Here is a 22805-nt window from a genome sequence, read left to right as displayed (position 1 = left end):
CTCAACCTGTAATTTGCAGTGTTGTGGTCAAACTTTACCTCATTCCACTCCCATGTAGCTACAGTGCAAACCCCATGAAGGGCCAGTCACTACAACTGTGAGCGCATCATTGTTGTACTAACTCTAAGATCTGTGAAGAGTTTCAGCACAGAATTTAGCTAGAGAATGAGCAGCTTACTGTCCAACCATTGGTGCTTGAAAAAGCTGTGAGTCTGCTATCTATCTCACTTTTTTGGTATCATCTGTCCTGTAGATTTACTCTGAGCAATAATAGGTTTTCTTCCCCATACAGAAATTTCGAATCCACCCGTAGCAATTGCAGAGTGACAAAATGATTGCTCATAAGAGCTAATTTAGCAATGAGTGCTAAAATATTGCTATCTTAAATCTGTCCTGTATATTTTAATTGCAGAATGTAGAACATTCTGGGGAAGATGCTAATAGGAAGCTGAAAATAACCAGTAAAATTAATTACGAGAAGATACAGCAATAGTATTTCCCTTCAATACATGGGCAGGAGATCATGGATTGCAGAGGATAAAAACAGAATTTGAGTACTGTAAGAAATGGATTTGTAAAGGATTTTTAAAGTTTGATTGAAAGTTTACAAAATAATAAAATAGTGCGAAGTTTTACATCTCTTATGTTTCACCCTTCAATAATAGAATAAAATCTTAAAAAATAATGCCTCTTAGTTGCCTCATCTCTGTAAAGCTGAGATTTTCCAACAGAATATTTTTTATGTTAAGATCTACTTCATCATCAAAAAAAAAGATTACTTAGGTTGTGTCCCTGTCTCGGGGACATTTCTGTCACACATCTGTTATTTTACATTTTTATCCATCGTCATTAGATATGAAACTTTTAGACAGCTCTATACATGATCATGAGCAGTTTCTGAAGTTCTGGAGGAAGCAGTGACCACAGTCAAAGCCATTATCATATTTGAACAAGCCTTTTCCTCTAAGAGAGGGTGTTCTGTACCTTTTAAGCCTCCTACATGACTTTTCACTCATAATTTAATCTCTTGATTATAGGTTTAGAAAAAATTGGTTTAGGATAGAAAACTCAGTTGTATCACAGACACTCAACAAAAGGAGCATGAAGTAAAGTTTCAAGATAGGAAAACCTTGAAGGAAATCCACAGCCTCTCTCTCTCTCCAGAGACTGGTTTCCTGTCACAAACTTTGAGATGCAGCCAGTCTGGCTGTTCCCAGCCTCTTCCAAAGAAGTAGGAATAACTCAAGGTCTTGCCTCTTCTCTCCCAATTTGCCATCTAGAGAGAGTTCTGGTGGGGATTTCAAGGTCAGTATGCAAGTTAAAGGATACTTGAACACATATATTGGTGCCTTGCCAGCTCCTGCTTGAGGGAGTATATTAGGGATAAGCTCTGAGGGATGTGATTTCTGTACACACCACCTCCCTATTTCTGGCTGCAGCTGGGAGAATGGAGTGCTAGAGGGATTTCTCAGCTTCCAACATGGTGTGGGACAGCTTGAAAAAACTGCATAGTATTTAAGTTGCCCCTCTTTCTTAGGTAACCAGCTTCTGACTTTGGAGTTTCAGGTGCAAAGGAACAGGGGCACAGCTATTATCTCTAATTTCAGTGGGAAATGTTTTGGACATACGGTTGTGGAGTTGAGGCATGAAAGAGCTGATGGACCAGGCAAGGCACCTAAACATAAAATTCCTCTTTTATTCAGTGTCTACTAGTCTGAAATCCTGTGGGATTCAATAAGACAAAGAAGATTATTTCTTGAGGCCTGGGATTGCAGGGGAATTGAGGGAAGACAACTTGGAAAAGTGTATTAAAATAAGCATTCATTCATAACAGAACTTATTTCTTGCTTTTATTTTAATATATCTGCAACTCAGTGTTTAGAACGAAGTCATGTGAGCAACTGAGCTGCGGGGACAGAGACAGTGGAGAGCGTGTGCATCAGTGCAGAGTGCTGCTGGAGCCCTGGCAGAGCGAGAGGGAGGCAGAGGGAGCCTGAGAGAGAAAAGGCGAAGTGGTGGGAGCTGGAACAGCAGCAACTGCTGCTGCTGCTGCTGCACGGTGCAGCTGATGCCTGGGAAGCGGATCTGCTGCCAGCACGCCTCTCTGAGGACGCAGGTGCCTCACATCCAAAAGTCCTAGGTGGTCAGTGGCACTTCCAGGAGCTGAGCACAGAGGCTTTATTCTTTTATTTGCCTGCAAAGAGCACTTGTTTGAGGACTCCGCTTCTTTTCCTGGACTGAAAGGTATTTTTTGTCATTCATGTGTCTTTTCTATGAAAGCAGGTATGGGTTCAGGAAAAAAAATAACTCAGGGCAGGATGTCAAAGCAGGTGTGCAGAGAGGTGGTGGGTTAATCTGTCTCCTTCCCCTTTATAGCAGAGCTTAGGCAATGAGGAGCCCCTGTTAGGATAGAGTTCGACTTAAAATATGAAAAATGGGAAAGAGAGGGTTAAAGTGTGGGGGTGGATCTGAGCTGTTCCCATCTGGCTTGCCTTCGAAAGTGGAGGAAAACTTTCCTTGTGCACTTGGAGAAGCAGCATTACATAGCAAGATATAAAACTTGCAATCGTTTAATATGAATGTGATTTGCTTAAATCTCTGCTTGGCAAATTACAGTTCCCATCACAGCAGAGGTCCCCTTAGCACATAACAAGTTTCAGAGGTCTTAATGTTCCGTGGCTGTAAAAATACTTCTGTTTCTTTCTCTCTCTCCTCTCTTTCCAGCATACCTGCCTCCTGCTGTGTGCGCTCTCCTCCTGATTTCCCTCCTGCCCGTGGGGACTGTCCCCCTATGGATGCCCCCATACAGATTTTCCGTGAGGAGCCAGACTCCACCTGCTCCCCAGGGCCCTGCCGACCCCCCAGCACCAGCAGCAGCTGGCTCCCGGGCTGGGCAGACTATGACAGCAATGCCACTGGGGTCTTTGGGGACGGCCAGCACAACCACACCAGCATCTCCCCCGCCATTCCCATCATCATCACTGCTGTCTACTCCGTGGTCTTCGTGGTCGGCTTGGTGGGGAACTCCCTGGTCATGTTTGTCATCATAAGGTAAGAGGTTTGGGTACCGGTTGGAAGAGGTGCAAAAGACTGTCCCTAAGTTTGGCAGGGTGGGGGAGTGGGTGGATTATGGAAGCTCTACAGTGAGGAACTGGAAAAAAGCGACTGAAATGACCCAAACCCTGTCAGTCACGGTAGTTTGCCTGGGCTCGTGTTAGAGACAGAAGGGACAAGCTGGTTAGTGTGATAAATCCTGCAGCCCGAGGGAAAGTGCTTTGTGCCTGCAGCTGTGTTCATTGGCTGCCCTCTAGGGATGAGACACTGCTGGCATTCCAGGGAAAAAAGCTCGAGTGAAAGAAGGAAACTTCTACAGGGCAGCTTTTATTTCCCCTGTGAGGAGACCCCGAGGGACAGCCTATGTGTCCAGTCATGTGGACACTCATACATCGCTGCCTTGGCACCTAATGTTTTGTTTAACAGAGAGGGAAAGCCAGGAAATGATAAAGACAGGAGGAACGGCTTAATGTAGAGCAAGGGATGCTTTTTCTCTGTTCAGCAGTGTTTAACTCCAGTTGTTGGTGTTGGACTGAAGAAAGCAGAGAAAGTGCTGAAATGCCTTTTCAAATATTTTTCAGGAAAGGGGGAAAATCTCTGTGTCTGTGTTTGTGAAGGTTTCAAATTAAACCACCTAGTGAAATGCACTGATACTTATCCTTGCACTTACACTTACACACTGGTGTATGTTTTAGCTTGCACTGTGCTTCCTCTCTCTTTTTGTCCTTTTCATGTGCAATCTATAGCCTTGCTTGGACAATGCTGTTCAGCAGGGTGAGAATGAGCAATCCAGGTCACTGAAATGATGCAATTTTTTGGACTCTTTTTCCACAGCCCGTTTGAATTCTGATAGAGTCTCTGGGGAAAAAATCCCAGAATTGTGGAGTATTCATTGCTCCAATGAAATCAGCTTGTACATGGAAAAAAATTGAGGTATTGGAAGGGATTCTCTTTTAAAAACATGCATGATAAGGGTCAAGCAATTGCAGAATGATGAAGTAACTGTCAGACTTGATATAAGGGGAAGTTATGAGAACCACTGAAGTTGTTGATAAGGTACTTCAAAAAGATGAGTTATAATGAGGTGAATACTCTTGAAAATGAAAACAAAATTCCATTTACTAGTCAGTGCAATAAAGAAAGATGCCTGTGGCCAGTTAAAAAAAGTGGTTGGCTCCAGTTTTATGATGTGATTTTTATACCCCTGCATGCCCTATTGCCATTTATTCAGGGCAGAGATTTAATTTTTTTTGTATTTCTCCTTCAAGAAAAGAGACTCCATACTTGACAGTCACACAGCTGCAAAGGTAGGGATTTTGTAAGCTATTTACTGGCAAAAATAGCTGATTAACTGGCCTGGGCAGCAGAAATAAATCCAAACTTATTGATGCATATATATTTACTTTTTTTCTCTCCTTCTGCTACCCTACTAAGATTATTTTTGTAAGGATCTAGGCAGTTATTGCTCACTTTCCTTCTAGTTCCAACATTAACCTTTCCTTGAATTTTCTCTTGGCCCATCTCTCAATTATGTGGTAAAATAAATAAATAAATAAGACAAAACACCCCTTGGTAATTTTTTTTGTGTTCTCTCCTAGGTTTTCTGTGTGGCAGATGCTTTAAACATTGGTTGAATCATTAGATGAAGCCATGTACAAGCCAGTATTTTTAAATGTTTTTTATGGTCTTGAAGTATTTGAAATGTTCATGCAAGAAGTTTATTTTCTTCATTTTTGTCCAAACGTCTCATCTCCCTCCATTTTTTTTCCTCACATATACTCTCTGCATGATTGTCTCAGGATGGATTTTAATGACCCATGCAGTGATGTCCTTTTGTGAGGAAAGACAAGGTCTATGGGAAGTTTGTGATAGAAGATGGTAAGGGAGAGGCAGATCCTGTCCCCCACAATAGCCCCCCTCCAGCTGCCACAACTCTAAAGTGGGATGGGGATATTCCGTGGCTCTTTTTTATCTTCCAGCTGAGTACTGGCTTTGTCTGAGGCCCTTTGCTGTAGTTTCTCAACTTTGAACTCCAGATCTGCTCTCCTCCTCCTAACTCCCTCTGGAGAGGCCAGGAGAGGCAGGCATGACTCCTTCTCTCTTTGCTCATTTAAACATCTAATATTGTTAGAATAGTTCAGTTGGATTCATTACAATCATAATCTAGCACAACTACCTGACACTCCAGGCCTGACACTGGGTCACTTTTTGGGTGATAAAAAAAAGACCCTTTTTGTTCTGAGACTTTCAGTCAAAGTGTTGAAGTGTCAATGCTGTGGTAGATTTAGGAGACTCCAGAATCTTGGGATGGCTCAAAAACTGGCTCAAATTCAGCCATAGCCTGTGGTATAGGCAGGCCTTGGCCAATTCCTTGCTTTAATACCACTACAGGACTGGTTTTGCTACTTCTGCATAAGGGCTGCTAAAGAAGCTCACGGACACCAGTGAGTCAGCATCTCAGCAGCTTGTGCATAGAGTGCTGGGTGAATGAAATCTCTTACAAGTCTGGTGGGATGTTTTTCTGCAGAGAGGGAAAAATCAAGAGTTTCCTCAGAGGAAAAAATAACAGGAGAATGTCACTTCAATCACATGTACAAACTCTTGACAGAAAAGTAGCTGAGTCTGATACATCTCCTGTGAGGAGAGAATTGTGTTGAATGGGAATGGTCCTTTAGTACACTGTTGACAGCATGGCCTCTTAAACTATTTATCAGGAGACTTGGATTCTTCTCTTGGTTTTTCTATCAGGCTTCAACACTTTTTCCTGTCCCTATGAGGTCACTTCATGGTTTTCTCACAAGTAAACTGGAGATGCCAGCATTCACTGTCTTTAAACACATAGCAACAGTTCGATTTAAAAGCCAAAGTCTAATCACTAAAGCTTATAACAGAGAAAGACCAGGCCTATTGTAAACACCCTGGGCTCCTCAGACACATGCAGAGTGGTCATTTTTAATGAGCAGAAAAAGCTCTGTGTTGAGTAGAGAGTGGACTGGCACTCTGCTCCTGCCCAGGGCAGCTGGCTCTCCCAGCGTGGGTGCTTTGCAGGAACTGTCCCTGTGAGCACGGGCACCATTCCAAAGGGCTCTGCTGTCGGCTGGCTGGATGGACAGTCCATGGCACATGGGGTGTGATGCTGTCCTGTGGCTGCTGCTTTTCCTGGGAGAGAGTAAGAGGAAAAGAGGCCATCTCATTTCCTCTTGTATTGGTGGGAAATACAGGCACTGTGTGGGAAGCACAGTCCTTCCCTATGGAGGAGGAGGGGAAGCATGAAATGGGTTTGCAGATATCAGGTAAAGTTATCTGACCTCACCTGAGGAAAGTCCTGCAGCTGCGTGGCTCTTGGCACTACCAGAATCCACTTCAACCCCAAACCTTTTCTTTTGAGATTAGCTTTCCTCTGAAGTCTCAGAAGATATTTCTGGAGGTAATTTAGTTGGCTGAAGGGGATTAAAAATAACAACTATTTGTCCTTGGAAGCAAAAAGGCTTTTTTCTCCATTCCTCTTCCCTCACGACCTTTTTTTTTTTTAAACTTTAATGCTGGCTGTAAGCAAAATAGTAGTTTCTTGTGACAGCTACAAGAAACAAAATCTGACTAAAGTTACAGCTTTAACTGTGGATTTGTGCTTATCAAAATCATAAACATGTTCTGATAAAACCCTGAGAGATGCTCTCTCTTACCCTCTTTAGATGCCCTTTTTTTGTGTATTTATCTTACCCTCATTGTTCCTGAAGTAATTTACTGAGACCAACTGATACCAACAGGATCCCAAAGAGCCAATTCTGTATTTGTTTTAAAATTATCTTTCAAGCTTCTAGTGAACGGAATAATTTTCTACATTCAAGAATTTTTAAGAAAGGGTTGTGTTACAGATATGTAGATTGAGTCCTAAGGGAAAAGAGAAATCTTATAATCCTCTGCTTAGTTTAATATTGAAGAAATTATTGCATCTTATACAACAGGAGGAGTGTATTAAGAAATGTCATATAAAATTGACTCCTTACCAGATAGTTTTTAAAATTTCTTCATCATTCATTCCAAATAAGAATAAAAATATATATTTTTAAAAAGTACACAACAGTGAAATTGATTCAACGCATTGGTTTAAATTAATAATAGATTTTGATATCATCAAATGCTCACTTGTTAAATTGCTTTAAATTATTGTCCTAATTTTATTAAATTATATTTGGAAAGAATATTGTTCTGAAATGAAAATTTAAGCTCCAGAAAAGCCGACCTAACTGAATTACATGTTCCCTATTTCTGACAGTTTGTGTGATTTCATTCTTTTATGAAATCAAGGTTTCAGCTGCTAAAGGCAAAAGGTGAATTGTACTATACTTTGTGAAGCTTAGGACTTTTAACCTTTCCTTTGCTAATCAAAAATCTGACAGCTTACTACTACCAACAGAGAGGCATCAAATGGATTCATAGCAATTCATCACAGATTTCAAAGAGCATTTAGCCTTACCTCACTGAATGGAGGTAATTTTGATCAGTTCTGCAGCGTTAGTTCAAACGTGACATAATTTCCATCATGACTTTGAAGACTGATCATTACCAAAAGCTTTTACAGATGGCACAAAGAACAAGGCAACAGGAAACATGAAAGAGGACAAGCTTATAAAAGAGCATCAATAGTCTGACAACACAGACAATTTAAACAAAATATTACTATTCCTAATACTTTTAAAGCCCAGCTAGGCAGTGACTAAGCGAGACCTGGGATTTACAAGCTGACAAGAAACCCAGCTCATGGTCATGCTGTGATAAGAAGAGCTGATACTGAAAATAGGCAGGGAGAGCAGAGGAAAGGCTTGAAAGGAATATTTACTAGAGACAGTATTAAAGAGAGGCTATAGCTTATAGTGAGTAATGTGTTTGGCTTCTGAAAAGTAATTTGGTATCCATCCAGACATTTCCGCTGGGCTAACAGCCAGGTAATCATTTAGTTCAGAGAAAGGCATAACTGGAATCGGAGACTGGAAGCACGATGAATTACAGAGAAACTTTTTGAACTGGGAGAAAGTGAAAACTTAGAAGAACTTTCCGGTTTGGCTGCTGGCAAGGCAGAAAGCTTAAGATAACTTTCCTATTGTCAGGTGGGAAGCTCATGATCCTGGATGAAGCATAGGGAGGGTGGGGAGGGCAGACGGGCTAAGCCCTTCTGGTGAAGAGGACAAAATGAGGGAAAAGTGGGGACCTTTCATTTAGATTTTTTCTGAGAGAGGATTTTGAATTTGCTGAAAGGGTGCTGTAAAGAGGAATTCTTAACTGGCTGATTTGAATTCCTGGAACACATTAAGGACAAGGGAAAATAATCTTCCTGTTTTGCCCACTCTCTGTCTAAATTGTGATTATTTTATCCCTTTAAATTAAATTCTCTCAAACAGATGGGCTCCTAAGAAGAATTCTGATTCCAGTTACATATTTCTTTCTGAACAAAAAGCATCCAGCTACACTTCACTTCCAGGAAATATACTTCAGGTCTCCATTTTGGTCCTCCTATCTCTAAATATCAGACAATTCTGGCGAAGTGAGGAATCTGTGCTCTTCTCCTTAAGGAAGACTTTGTGCTTTGTTTATTGCTATCTTCTTTTGTGAATTTAGAGAGATATGAGGAAAAGGCAGTAGGAATATAATTTTGTCTACAGACAGGCATGATTGCACAAACTGGAATAGTTGTGGGGAAAGGGTGTGCACAGATGCAACAAGGATATTGGAAGAGGGATGTCTGATCATGCTGGCATTCCACAAAATGTAAAAAGGATATAAATAAAGAATATGTAAAAGTGCACAGCACTTCCTTAAAAAAAAAGTACACAAAAATGAAATTGATTTAAGATATTGGTTGAAATTAATACTATATTTTGATAATATCAAAATATTGCTTGTTAATTTGCTTTAAATTGACACGGTTCTTTCTATTGGGAAGTTGTCATGCCAGGCTGTGAATTACTTTTGAAATATTTATATCTCCCAAAGCCAGAGGGTTCAGCTCTCATTAGAGTCACCTTCTAATCCTCACGGAAGTTAAAATTAATTTTAAGCAGATTGCTGTTTTCAGTTTTGAGACATTATTTTCAATTAAATCTCAGTGTTCTCTGCATGAGTATTAGAAGACAATTTTCTTCGGTGTATGAATTTCTGCAAATTCTTCTGCAAAAGAAAGTGAGCAGAACCTTCACGTTTTCTCCATTTCTTATATCAATCCACCTTTATAACATGTAGCTGCTCATCTCTACTCCAAAAGTCAGCAACACATTAAGAATGAATGTCTGGAGTTCCCAAATTTAGCTGTGCTGCATGTGGAACACAGAGGATTTTATATTTTCTAAATGCACTTCCCACTGCATTGTTGGTAGTCCAGCCACTATGGCTAGTGTTGGACAACTGGCAAAAGCCTCCTTGAGTAGTGACAGATGAGAAGCTGCATGGTAGGATTAATTCAGACACTGTATTAAATGTTCATTTAGTGCTCACACTCAGAAAAGTTTTGTTTTACCATGCTGCTGGATGATGGACTGCATCAGGACTTACTGCTAGACTCACCTTTCAGAATGACTCATTTGTTAAAGTGCATAGGAGAAGAATATTTTCATCATGGAAGCTCTGCTCTTCTGTTGTCTGTGACTTAAAGTTTTCTGCATTTCACTTGAATCATCTCCTTTGAAAATGTGTGTGTTCAGCGGGTCTGTGCTGTGGGCTTCCCTGAGGCAGGTGAGGAAAACAGATAAATGGGAGGAGTCCAGAGAAAGCCTCCCAGCTGCCTCCTAAGAGGCACTGATGACTTTTCTCTGAGCTGGCTCACTACTGATATGTGCATTTGCTGCCTTACCACATAATCCTATATTTGTTATAGAGTGAAGTCCCTTGTCTACCATTAAACTTTATTACAGGAGTGTTGATCAGAGATTTGGATATCCACATATCTGAGTGTGTAGTTGTCCTATAAAACACTTCCAGTTGTGTCAGTTGTTATTCATCCCTGTGGCAAAATGGAGACCAGGTGCATTGTTTTGGGAAGAAGAGTGATAGCCATATCCCAAGACCCTCCAGTGAGTGGTTTCTGAGCTCTTTCCTTTTTTCTGTCCTGCAGAAATATCTAAGGGAAGCAAAAATCCAATAAAAGTTGTCTGCTTCCAACAAGGAAAGAAAGACCCTTAGAAAACTTTTCCTGGAGCGATTATCCTTGTTTCCTTAAGCAATGAGATTTGTTCTCCTTGCCAGGCAATCTCTGTCCTACTCAATTCCCTCTCCCATAAACCCATGGGAAGCACTTTGCCAAGGAAGCTCATGCCCTTTATTAAAATAACCAACCAACCAACCAATCAGCCAAAAAACAACAAAAAAACAAACAAAAAAAATTCTTCCAAGAAAAAAGAATAACAGGAAAGGTGGATGTTACCAGAGACAGAGATTCAATGCTCACTAGAGCAATGTACTTGTGACAAGTAAAATGAATTCGAATAGTCTGTATAACACCCTGGGAACTCCCCATGGCATGACTGTTCACTAGGAGACATCTGCAGCAGCATGAAATTTTTCAAGAGATAGAATAAGTTACTTGACAAGGTCAGTATTCATCTCTACTTACAAATAGACAGTAAAAAAAAGTCTGGTACATAGCCTAAGCTAATTTTCCAGGCTCTTTCATAATATTATTAGACATAATGGTTTTAGGTAAAGTACCAATTAAGTGAAATTCTGCATTCTCACTGATTCATTTTAATCTGCAGTGAATCACAGCACCTTGACCTCTGAGCTCTCCTATCAAAGTCATGGAAGCAAAAATTTCACAGTATTTTTTTTCTACTATTTTATAGTTTCTTCAAAGAGAGGCTTTTGAGTTCACATAAAAGTATTAAAAGCCTTTATCATAGAATGAGAAAAATGAGTTCATTTTTGTTAATCACTGTGAATTTTCTTCCACGTTGACCATGATATACGTAGACTTGAACTAATTCAGAGCCTGGTTCTTTAGCTCAGGAAAAAAAACCTTCCACATCCAATCTAAATCCACACGATCTTGTTCAGGCTCAGTTTATGGCTAAAGCAGAGAAAAAACGGTAGTGGAAATTTGTAAGGTTTTTACGATACCTTTTGACAGTCACATAGATTATGCTGGAGAGAGAATAAAAAGACAAAATTATGCTTTTCTTTTTTGAGCTGCTTTAAAATTGGTATCCTTAGATGCTTGTTAGTAAAGAGAATTCCACTTTATGATATAATTTTGTAGACAATAACACTTTGTTGTGTCCTAAAATATTTGATGATTAAGGCAGGCAACCATTAAATATGCAGTAACAACATTTTCCTTTAAATAAAGTGTCATCTAGATACTCTACTGCTAAAATATGGCAATTTAAAATGTGAGAATGTCATATAACACAAACATGAAATCTGTAGCATATTAATTTTCTATATTCTTCAAATGATCTTAGACTTCATTTCATATTGGCATAGGATTTTATAGTGGATTACGAATATACAAGAGAGAGCTGAGCCATCCTGCCGACATGGTATGAGTTTGGAATAGATCCTCCTGGATTGTCTTTTAGTTTTTTTCCTCCTGTTCTGACGCAGTATTATAGTGAATGTACTCGGAATATAGCCTTGAGATTTAGAGCTTTCCTGACTAAGCTTTCCAGCTGCTTGATCTCCATATACTTCACTCAGGAGAACCTAGTGGAACAGAGCCTGCATCCTGCTGATAGGTGTTTTTGCAATTTGCTTTAGATGTGCTTTAGCTTTAATTTTCATTCACTTACCCAAGTATCTGTGAAAAATCTGTGTTTGCTATTCCTCATTGTATTTTATGCTTTTGTACTCTCCCTCTGCAACTGGGGAATGTTTTAGCATATTTGTTAGTTTTGCTCCCTTCCCTATCCCTCATTTCACACTGCAGGGAACATTTCATTATTTCATCCTATGACAGTTACGTGATAAAAGTTTGACCAGGGCCTCTTTCTCACTTTTTATCAGCTTTTCTAATGTTACAATGTACTTTAGAATCACACTCCTCTCCTCTGCTTGAGATAATAACTTTAAGGGGCTTTACTAGCAGATGTTTTTCTGAAAGCACACCAGATCCTTGGTATCATGCTTCCCTCTTCTTTTACCACAATTTCATTGATAGAGTAGGCTGGAGATGTGATTTCTTCTTATTTACTGTCTTAAAAGCACGTCTTACTCCAGAGGGTAAAGAACAGTAATGATGAGTCGAAAGACAGGGGAAAATTTCTAGGGGTCAATCTAAAGTCAGTCTGAAAGAACTTTACATTTTGGAAAGTGAACAATGCCTAAGAGTTTTGAGAATTTTACTTTTGACACTTAAGTAAACATAATTTAAAACTTGCTCCTTAAAAACTTTCATCATATACCCATGAAATGAAAGCGTTACGTTTCATCTTGACTGTTTTCCTGCAGTTTTGATATATCTTCCAGTTTTTAGTCTACAGAGGCTCAAGGTCTGCTTATAGCTTTTACAAGCAGTCTTGACATCCACCACCTTAAGTGATCAGAGTTTTTTCTAATTTTGAAATTAGATTCTAGCTGGTTTAAGAGAGGCTTAAAAGAGGGTTTAAAAGAGGGACTTTCTACTCCTATGTAGTATCAGAAATGTTTCCATTCTCTTAAGAAGTTCTAGCATTTAACAAACCATTTTTTAGACATGGGATTTCCCATGAGCAGTTAATACAGCCATGGTTTATAAATATTATAATACTGGAAATATTGAAAGTTGTACCTCAGGCACTAGAAAAATGTCATTAATTCCTACTGTGCCACCTATGCTACAATTATGTCTAAGTTTACCCTATCTGTAATTAAAGCAGATAGAATTATTTTTAACTTAAGTGAATTCAGGTATTTGATCAAGAATTTTAGTTTTGCAAAGGAAGACAAGATTCCCTTACACAATCATTGTTTTGACCTTGAGAGTATGGTGAGAAAACCCCAGAGAGCAAAAATATTTCCTTCTATGATTTGATGCAATAAAATGAGTTGTGGGAAAGCAGGGAAATCCCTCATCTTGTGGAATTGATCAGAGTCCACTTGAAAGGGTCAGACAGCAACAGCAGTCACTGCATTACTTTATCTGGAATTTTGATTAAACCTGCAAGCACATATCTTCAGAGGCATGTAGACATTTAATAATTTTTAGGTGTTTAATTAAAAACATTCAAAGTAACTTGGATGATTGAGTCCAGATTCTCAAAGGCATTTCTGAATTTTATAAACTTCTAAATGAGTGTATGACTTTATCTATACTGCCTAAAAACTTTGAAGGCCAATACCTCTTTTATACACAGGCAGATGTTTCCAGGCAAAAGTAATCAAGCTCTTTGCTAGCCCTATTTTACAGCACTTCTTTGCTCTTCTTCCACTGGAAGGTTAGGGAGGAGAAAAAGGGTAAGGGATGCTGGGAAAATATGGCATACAGAGTTGTAATGTCACACATATTGAAGAATTGAATTAAGGTTGCAAGGAATAGGAAATGTGAGATCTAAAGACCTTTGGATATTTACTTTTTCAAGGCTAATAAAATCTTCTTAGATATTTTTCCTCAATTTTCTGATTTTCTTAAAGGAAAAAAGGTCAAGCTAATTCTTCTATATTTTGAAAGAAAACGTTCCAAATCTAAACCCTTGGCAAAATTTTTAAAGATCTACAGAAGTAATGATTCAGGAGAATGATTACTTGTGTCACCTCTGCATATCGAAGGTCATTGCATTTCTTCTGAATGCTCCTGTGTTGAGTCTAGTAACTTGTATTTGACTGAAGCAAATCCATTGTAAAGCAGCAGACCTTGATTTGCAGGCATCAGTGGATGGAAAAATTACCCCTTTCTTTTTTCCCCATAATAATCACCTTAGATGTTAGGAAAGAGCTGTCATTGTTTCTAAGCTGAATATGTCTCTCTTAAGAGTTTTATGTGTTTGTTCTTGTTACACTTTTCTGTGTAGTCTGACAGAACTTTTCAGTACCTGCTATTTTCTCCCCGTGAAGGTCTTCAGACACTGTAATCAAGTCACCTCTTGGTGTTCTTTCTAATAAACTAAGTGTGTTCAGCTCTTTAAGTTAGTCAAAGTATTTTCTCCAGTCCTTTTGCTTATTTTTAGAACTTTTTATGCAACCATTCCAACTTTCCACAGTGTTTTTATTGCAATATGAACAAGACAGCAATTCCAAACATCATCAGTGATGTCCACAGAAGTAAAATTTTCCTTCTATTATTCTATTTCATTTAATGACAATTAGTCCATTTTAGGAGAGAGTTTTGAGTTTTTGCTGAACTTTTATTTGGTCTTACAGCTAAGATACACTTGAAGATTTTTTTCTTCCCTTTTTTTTTTGTCTTTTAATATGTCATATTTGCTATTTTCTAGCTGTAAGAACTCATATTTGTGTTTAAAAAGTGCCTTAAGTGCTATAATGTAAGTTACAGGACAGAATGCCTCCTTTCCTGAGGATATTGATCTAGTGGGGGGCAGAAGCCCATCTCTGACTGATGGGTCAGTACGTGGGTGAGAAGGATGTATTCTCTCTTCCCTTGCAGTGTTTTCCCCTTTGCTTCAAACCATTATTTGGCTTTATTTCCTTGATAAGTCTTAATTTGAAGGTTTTAGAAAAACCAATGCTATTTTTAACATTTCATATTGGTCATAAAATGAAATTCCTGTCTATATTTTATTTAATAGATAATTTACATATTGGGCACAATTTGACAGCACTGCTCTATTTCCTTTTTAAATAATATTTTATTCTAGACATCAAAGAATTAAAGGCAAATAGGCACATTGCCCTATGTGTTCATTGACTAAAGTGGTTGAATCTTGTATTTCCACTGTAAGTTATTAGAGACAGAGCAAAATGTAGCTATGTATTTTTCTATGGGCGTTACACCTGCACAGTCTATTTTAGACACACACTCAAAATATGGGATTGAAGCAGTTTTGAGAAAGAGAATCTCATTAAATCCAATGATAAATTGACAGCAATGAGCAAACCAAGTATTGAGAAGAACTGAAGTATTGATTGAGCATTTCAGAAAGGAGTGATAGGTAAATTCCCATGTTAGGATGCTCTCCATCATCCTTTGTGTCCGTAGAGGGAATTAGTACTCCACAGGCTGTCTCCCAAAACTGTCACTGGGGCTGAGAAAAGCAGGTTTTCATGTCAAAAATCAAATCCTATTTTTCTGTGTAGGCTGAGGTTCCTACCAGCTGGACAAAACAAGGGCTCACTTTTGATAAAATTAAAGAATGCAGAAAAAAATACCGCTATGACAGATTTTTCCCACTGTGGTATCTTACTTAAAGAATAGTGATCTTTTGCATTATCAGTCATAAAAGAGGGGGCTGGGAGAAGCTGATGATAAGAAAGGAGAAGAAATTGGCAAGGAAAGAACAAGGAAGATAAATTACTATCACTTTATCAGCTGGCACTCTAGTGAATTCAAGGAAGACAAACTATCATATAAGAAGGAACCTGGCCCAGCAGACATAGCAATTAACTTGTTTTCTTACTGGAGAATAGAATAACAGGTTCCTCCACAAACCAAACCCGTATCTCACAATCACTGACAGATAGCTATAAGAAAAGGAAATTAAAAATATTTTGATCACTTCCAAATTTAACAGTAATATTTTCTTGTAGCGAGATTTGAGAAAATAGAACTGAAATTTGCCTAATTACATTAAATGCATTCATATACCTCATTTGCCTGTGGTAAATAGCTCTAACTGCTAACATAGGTGCTGAGAGATTGAATAAAATGTGTTCACTCTTATCCCAAGGGTCTTGCATTTGTGTGCATTTTGCTACCACAGATGAGAAAAGACAAAAAGCCCACAAATATGGACAAGCCTGACTCATAAACTGTTACATATCTGAAGGGACGTAATCAAATCTTGTAGTAATAAAGCCTCACTTTTTTTGTTCTGCAGGTACACGAAGATGAAGACAGCGACCAACATCTACATCTTCAACCTGGCTATGGCAGATGCACTTGTTACCACGACCATGCCTTTCCAAAGCACCGAGTACCTGATGAACTCCTGGCCCTTCGGTGACGTGCTGTGTAAAATAGTGATTTCTATTGACTATTACAACATGTTTACCAGCATTTTCACACTCACCATGATGAGTGTTGATCGATACATTGCTGTGTGTCACCCTGTGAAGGCTCTGGACTTTCGTACACCTCTCAAAGCAAAGATAATCAACATCTGCATCTGGCTTCTGTCCTCATCTGTTGGTATATCAGCAATAGTTCTTGGAGGCACCAAAGTCAGGGAAGGTGAGTGTGAGCATTCAAAATGCAGTCGTTTTATTTCTCAACTAACAATAAATTGTAGGTTCATATATTGATCAAACCTTATTTAGCCCTCCTTCAAAATTCCATCTAAATTCCTGACATTTCAAAATATATAGTGGAATATCACAATACAACATATAAATCATTTAAGCTCAGATGCTCGTGCCAAACGAAAGAACAAAATGCACTTTGGAGCACTGCCTGTGCTAGGATGAGCATAAAAACTACAAGAAGCCAGCAGGGAAAAATTATCAGGAGTTTAATCACAATGGGCAAATAAATCTAGGATCTGATTAGGTTGAAACTTGAAAAGTGGGTTTAAGGTTCTTTTTGTAAGTATTGTGAGAGTAGTTCCAATGAAGTCCCAAGAGGAGAAACTAGAATCCTTGGGAGTTTATTATCAGCAGCCATTTCACAGAACTTGAAGGCATGGTGAAGAAAGGAAAGGTCAGTAGCTGGAGAGAGAAAATTAAGATAAATTATATATGACAATATCTCAAGATCATATTTTAAAAAGAGGGGAATTTATATAGAATCCTGGAAAAGCTGAGAACAAGGATTGTCACAGGAAATGAAAATTCAGGCTATGCAGGGTATGGCAGGGAAACAGCTACAAGAACAATGTCAATGAAAACTATGGAGAATATGTATATGCAGGCTTTGCTCGAAATTTCTATTCCATGAAGGACTGTGGATTTAGCCCCTATAGCTCCTAACTCATTACTCTGCTATGGGATTAATCTGATTTCAAGATCTTCCTTGAGAAGGAGGGGGAGAAGCATTTTCACACACATGTGCTTCATACTCACAGGTGTAAATGCAGTGCAGGGGCAAGCCACTGTCTTCAAAAGGCTGGAGACTTCTAATGGTGTCCTTGGGTTGGGGTCATCCCATTACTGGATGGCTGGATAAAATATAAGGCATATATTTGGTAGGAGTCTTGTTTGAGGTGTAAACAATCTTTGGAAAAAATATTCATAATTTCCTCCTCTATCAACCTTTTCTATTTTGAATGGTTTCACTCCTCTTGAGATAATGTTTACCTAAGGACACAGTTTCATCTGGCAGAGACAATAAATGTAAGTTAAGCTGTTTGACAAAGACCAGTGTGAAAAATCAGCTGCTCAAGGGCTGATAGGTTTGGCTGAAGATATATAGATTTTGTTCCTGCTGTTATCTTCTGTTATGTAGGTGACAGAAAAGTCCTCTGGAAGCTCCTAATTCAGTGCTTTAGGGGATCACATGTCCTGGTCTGCAACTCTGCTGTAACTCTTTTCCTCAGTAGTTTTGACAAGCTCTATAAAAACAGGTCTAGCTGGGGAAACCTTAACTTCAGGCATATTTGGAAAGAATGTCTTGCTATGTACGAGATCTTGAAGGCCATGGGACACTGGCTCAGATAGGTATTGTGTTGGAGCATGCTCAGCTAACAGAATATTCCTGTCATTCAATGTCAGCAGCACATTTAGAACAAGGGGGTCCTCTGAGACCAGCAATGATTAAATGCCTTTTCCATGCCATGTCGAAGGCAGCTCTTTTTTTTAACTTATGAAACAGAGACTGGCAATACAGAACACAGCTGGACTATGTGAGGCTGGAAATATTGGCAACTGCTTGTCAGCTGCTACTGTTCCTCCCTGCTTGTCTGATCTAAAGTCTCTCTTGAGCATTTAGTGTCAATTACCTTGTCTGATGTGTTCATGAATTGAGCTGATAAATGCTGAAGTGGAAAGGCAAGGATGCTCCCTTTGCCTGACAGCTGGAGCTCAGGCCTGAAACCTGATGTTATGTTGGTTAAAACAGTTGCTGTTTATATGCTCCAGGGCCTCTGTTGGATTCACATTTAAGCAACAATTGAACAGCAAATGGAAAGTGGTTATACTTGAAGTTCCATCACCGTGCTCAGTTATACCATTTTTTTATCACAGCTCAGAATTGCTCCCAGGTGTGTCCTTTTAGATACATATTTCCTGCAGAATAAATTTTACATCTGTGTAAATTTTCCTTCTCTGGCCTTAATAAAGCTTTTCTTGCTGAAGAATTTTCAGCTATCAAAAAAATAGAGGTATAAAATTAACTATTCATATTACCAGTAAGGGTATGAAAGGTATGAAAGTGACACAATCAATATTATGTATCTAATATGTATGTTTCCTAGATAAAGATTAAGATTAATCTTAAATGATAGCTTATCAAGCACATTATAAAATTTGTTTACACCAAATACCATATAGAATTCAGTGGTTTTCCTTGAATATAAAAATATATTTGGAATATTTGACTTTCAAAGTGGAAAATGTCAGTATGAAATCTGAAGTTTATGACTCCATTCATAGTTCTGCAACTTTTCAGGCAGTAAAACTAAAATATAAATTGGATTTTATTATATTCCACTTCCAAAGTTGCAGAAAATTAATGTGGTATTGTGCATTATGACCAGAATTTTTATTGACTGTTTCCTACTTGTAAACTGGGAAAATGTAAATGGGTTTCATAAAGCACTATGTTATGGCATTACATATATCAAGTTCAATACTTGAATATTAATGAATTTAGAATAAGATTTTCCGTAAAATTAAACTGCAATGAGATGTAAGATAATAATTCAGTTTGTATTTGATAATTTGGAATTCTAGAATAACATTGCCAACCACAAATTAAACCAAAATATAGTGAGGATGACCTAATAATTTTGATAAATATGTGAAATTATGTCAGTAGATCTGAAGAGGTTATTTCTTTTTGGAGTGAGTTTCAGTGAGTAGCTGGATGTGGTCCGGAGCAGCCATCCCTGATCACACTTCATTTTTATCTCACACATCTGGAGGCAGTTTTACTAATTTAGATAATACAGCTGCATCCTGATTTTATGTCTGCTGCTCAGCCATGATGTACTACAAATAACAGTGATAATTGATAGGAAAGCATCTTTGAAGATGATTGTTGTCATTTCTAGAATGAAATTAAGTGAAAGTAATGATGCTTATGAAAGCCTACATCACAAAGGATTTAGATTCATTGAGTGTCAAGTCATACTTGTGGTGTCATCTGAGTATCCTGCATTGGCCTTGAAAAATATGTCTTTTCCATTTTCAGCTTTCAGAATCATACATATTGTTTTAAATAAAACCTCAAAATATTTACCTTTCTTTGCTGTAATGTTTTCTATTAAAATGTTTCCATATTCAATATTGCCCAGTAACAGCTTCCTGATATCTAACCACAGAAATATGTGTATGGCACTATAATGATAATTTCTTCCCCTAATTGTTTTTCAAAACAAAATCTCTGCAATATTTTTTTATGAGGGAAGCATTCTTAAAGCAGGGAAATATGGCCTGATTTTTTTTAGTTCTGATTTGTCTTGATGGAGATAGATATGAAAAAGTGATGTGCAGGAGTATTCCACTGTTAGATCTGAATCAACGAAAAACAATACATAATAATTTGTAGAGGAATGACAAACTCAGTAGGGAAAATGATAAAGAAACCCAAAGAATTATACAGGATAAAATCTAAGCTACAATTCAGAGTGAAAAATCCATGTGTTACCCTGACTTATCTTCAGTAGAGTTATAAATTTACTCCTTCACTTGCCTTTTCATTTATCTTATTACTTATTTTTCCATATGTTTTATATGCTGGAAGGCTCTGATGAGGTCAGCAAATGAAACCTCAAGTATTTAATTCCTTAGCTGCCTCCTTTCAGCTTAAATCTTTCTGTTAAATGCATTCAGGTGACAGCCTGTGGCTCTGAATCCTGGCATGGGTAATGGGAAAGGGAGTGGGCTGATCTCTGTGGCCCAGATCCTGCAGTCTCTACACAGGCATGATCTGCAAAAAGAGTAGCTTCCATTTGACTCCATGCACACATGTATTTAATTTGCTTCTACTTAACAGAAAAGAAGATGTTTCCAGGAGTTTTTCTGAATGTAAGCATTTGTGTGTACTCTATTTGTGCTGTAAAAAGACACATGGGAAAAGATCATTACACAATTATCGTATATTGGCAAAATTTTCTTACTATCGAAACCTCCTTCAGCTTCTATCCTTCATGTTATCAAAAATCTTTCTCCACCCACAGACAAAAACATATGTAGTTTGATAATAATGATGAGATTTCTACTTTGCTGAACATGGTACTTAGTCTGGTTTTAAATTTCAGTGAGATTCAAATAGAAACAACTTTACAGATTTTGTTTTTGTGCTGTGCTTTTTTAGATCCTCCCATGGGAATGAGATTTCATACAATATTTTGCATTTAAAAAAGCTCAAAACTCAGTAATTTCTAGACAGCTGCATAAAACCAGTTTCAATAGTAACTGAAAGCTTCCTTAGAGTGATTTAATGATAACTCCATTTATTAATATCACAGTACATGCTAATCATTTTTCCTAGCTTATGCTATGATAATGACATTGTTTAGAGTGTGTAATAACAAAGCAATTTTCTTCTTACTTCCTTCGTTTCTAGATACTGCTAGCACTGAATGCTCCTTGCAGTTTCCAGACAGAGATTATGTGTGGTGGGACATCTTCATGAAAATCTGTGTCTTCGTCTTTGCTTTTGTTATTCCAGTTCTCATTATAATTGTTTGCTATACTCTGATGATTCTGCGCCTGAAAAGCGTGCGGCTTCTCTCCGGGTCTCGAGAAAAAGATCGAAACCTGCGTCGCATCACCAGGTTGGTTCTTGTGGTTGTGGCAGTTTTTATCATCTGCTGGACTCCTATTCACATTTTCGTGCTGGTTGAGGCCTTAGGGGACGTGTCCCACAGTACTGCTGCCATATCCAGCTATTACTTCTGCATTGCTTTGGGTTACACCAACAGCAGCCTCAATCCAATCCTTTATGCATTTTTGGATGAAAACTTTAAGAGATGCTTCAAGGACTTCTGCTTCCCCTTCAAGATGAGGATGGACAGGCAGAGCACCAGCAGAGTCAGAAACACTGTGCAAGACCCAGCTTACATGAGGGAAGCAGGTGGGACAAACAAGCCTGTATGACTAGTTGTGGAAATGTCATCTTACTGTCCTCAGGAGAGGGAGGAGTCCAACGACCTCGGACTGACGCAGATTACCACTGCAGTTTGAAATCGACTCACCCAGACAGACATTTCTGGAATGTTTCAGAAATCCCAGCAGTTTGAACTAAAGCAAGTTTATTATTGATAAACAAGAACCTCCTGAAAATAAGCTCAAATGAAAAGGACCTGGATGATGGTCAGGTTTTGGCACCCTACCTGTTGTACTTGAGCCAGCACTAAAACACACTTTTGCAGAGCGAGGAGATAGATTTGCAGCAGGTGATTCTGGATAAGAATAGTTCTGGCTCTTCTCTATATGATATGTAACATTGTAGTAAGCAACATTTGGTCAGAAAACTGAGCTATACCACAAACTTCTGCCCCAACAGTGATTGCTTCTAAAGTACGGAGTTTGACAACTTGATCCTCTTTAACAATGATGAGTGTTAGGTTTCTGTGAACAATGCCAGAGCTATAATCAATATTATCCTCAATTAATATATCTGTAACCCTTGTCTGTGCTGTGAAAATCCAATTTAAGCATGATCTACCTACACACCAAGTGATTTTATTGTGTCTGTGTATGGTAAAACCTTTTGGCATTCAAAAGTATTGGGATTTAAGGAGAATTGTTATCACATGTTTAATCACTTGTGTGTAACGTTTTGTATGTGTGATTTTCCAAGGTGGTTGTTTCTTTATTGAGTCTGAATAATATATGCATTTTCAAAGTGTTTATTGAACAAGAGGCCAGAAAACTTCAAATGCTTCACTCATTACAAAAGTGATTAAAAGCTGCATTACATGCATTACATGGAGGAAACACTCTCATATGTAACTTATTTTCCCAGACAATATGTAAGAAGACTGAAATAAATATTTGACAAATTAGAAACAAGTGAAGTAGCACATGAGCTAACTGGATTGATTGACAGGAATTTGATTATTACTAGATGCTTTTATGGCATTTGAAAAGAATTTGAAAAGAACAGAAAAATTTCCTGGTTTATTGATGCTGATATATTTTCTTTGACACAGTCCTATGAATTCAGTAATTTCTCTGTTTTCCTGTGAAGATGGAGGTGTCAAGGCACAGCTAAATAAGTTACTAGCTTGCTGAAGGCAAAACTGAGCCTAACTTCCAGTCTCTAGACTTTTGTCTTCCTGGTCTTATATATTACGACTCCCACTACTGCTGTTGCTGAAATTTGGAGGAATGCTCTCATTAGCTTCACCTTGAACAGATTGTCTTGGTTTGAAAGACAGGTATTTTGCTAAGGAAAGACGAGAGCCTCTTTCCTGAGATGCAGAGTGCAACCCCCTCCCTTCTAATAATTATAGTTTCAAATCAGAGGCTTTCAGGCAGAAGATATGGGGATAGGAGTAACAGTTCTTTAC

The 22805-nt window shown here is 38.3% G+C and overlaps 1 protein-coding gene across 3 annotated transcripts; it reads left to right on the top strand.

Moving 5' to 3' along the window:
- Positions 1-1087: 1087 nt before the first annotated feature.
- Positions 1088-22305, top strand: OPRK1 (opioid receptor kappa 1). 3 transcript variants are annotated; one of them, XM_088174941.1, is made up of 5 exons: positions 1088-1305; positions 1876-2244; positions 2725-3051; positions 16011-16363; positions 20855-22305. In XM_088174941.1, the coding sequence occupies exons 3-5, from the start codon at positions 2792-2794 to the stop codon at positions 21385-21387; spliced, it is 1146 nt and encodes a 381-aa protein (XP_088031067.1). In that variant the 5' UTR covers positions 1088-1305; positions 1876-2244; positions 2725-2791; the 3' UTR covers positions 21388-22305. The 3 variants fall into 3 exon arrangements, with proteins under 3 accessions (XP_088031067.1, XP_088031068.1, XP_014737092.2); XM_088174942.1 differs by lacking the exon at positions 1088-1305 and adding an exon at positions 1471-1537; XM_014881606.2 differs by lacking the exons at positions 1088-1305; positions 1876-2244 and having other exon boundaries at positions 2385-3051.
- Positions 22306-22805: the final 500 nt, after the last annotated feature.

Source organism: Sturnus vulgaris, chromosome 1, assembly GCF_052056855.1.
Source record: "Sturnus vulgaris isolate bStuVul1 chromosome 1, bStuVul1.hap1, whole genome shotgun sequence".
Lineage (NCBI taxonomy): Eukaryota > Metazoa > Chordata > Aves > Passeriformes > Sturnidae > Sturnus > Sturnus vulgaris.
Note: the sequence above shows the minus strand (reverse complement) of the source record. Positions and strands in the feature narration are given on the sequence as shown.

What these genes read in the sequence shown, in the direction of transcription:
- OPRK1 (XM_014881606.2), top strand. Translation starts at nt 2,669, where the DNA reads ATGTTCCGTGGCTGTAAAAATACTTCTGTTTCTTTCTCTCTCTCCTCT. An exon ending in GTCATGTTTGTCATCATAAG is followed by an intron (nt 3,052 to 16,010) that starts GTAAGAGGTTTG and finishes TTTGTTCTGCAG; the next exon opens with GTACACGAAGATGAAGACAG. An exon ending in AGGCACCAAAGTCAGGGAAG is followed by an intron (nt 16,364 to 20,854) that starts GTGAGTGTGAGC and finishes CTTCGTTTCTAG; the next exon opens with ATACTGCTAGCACTGAATGC.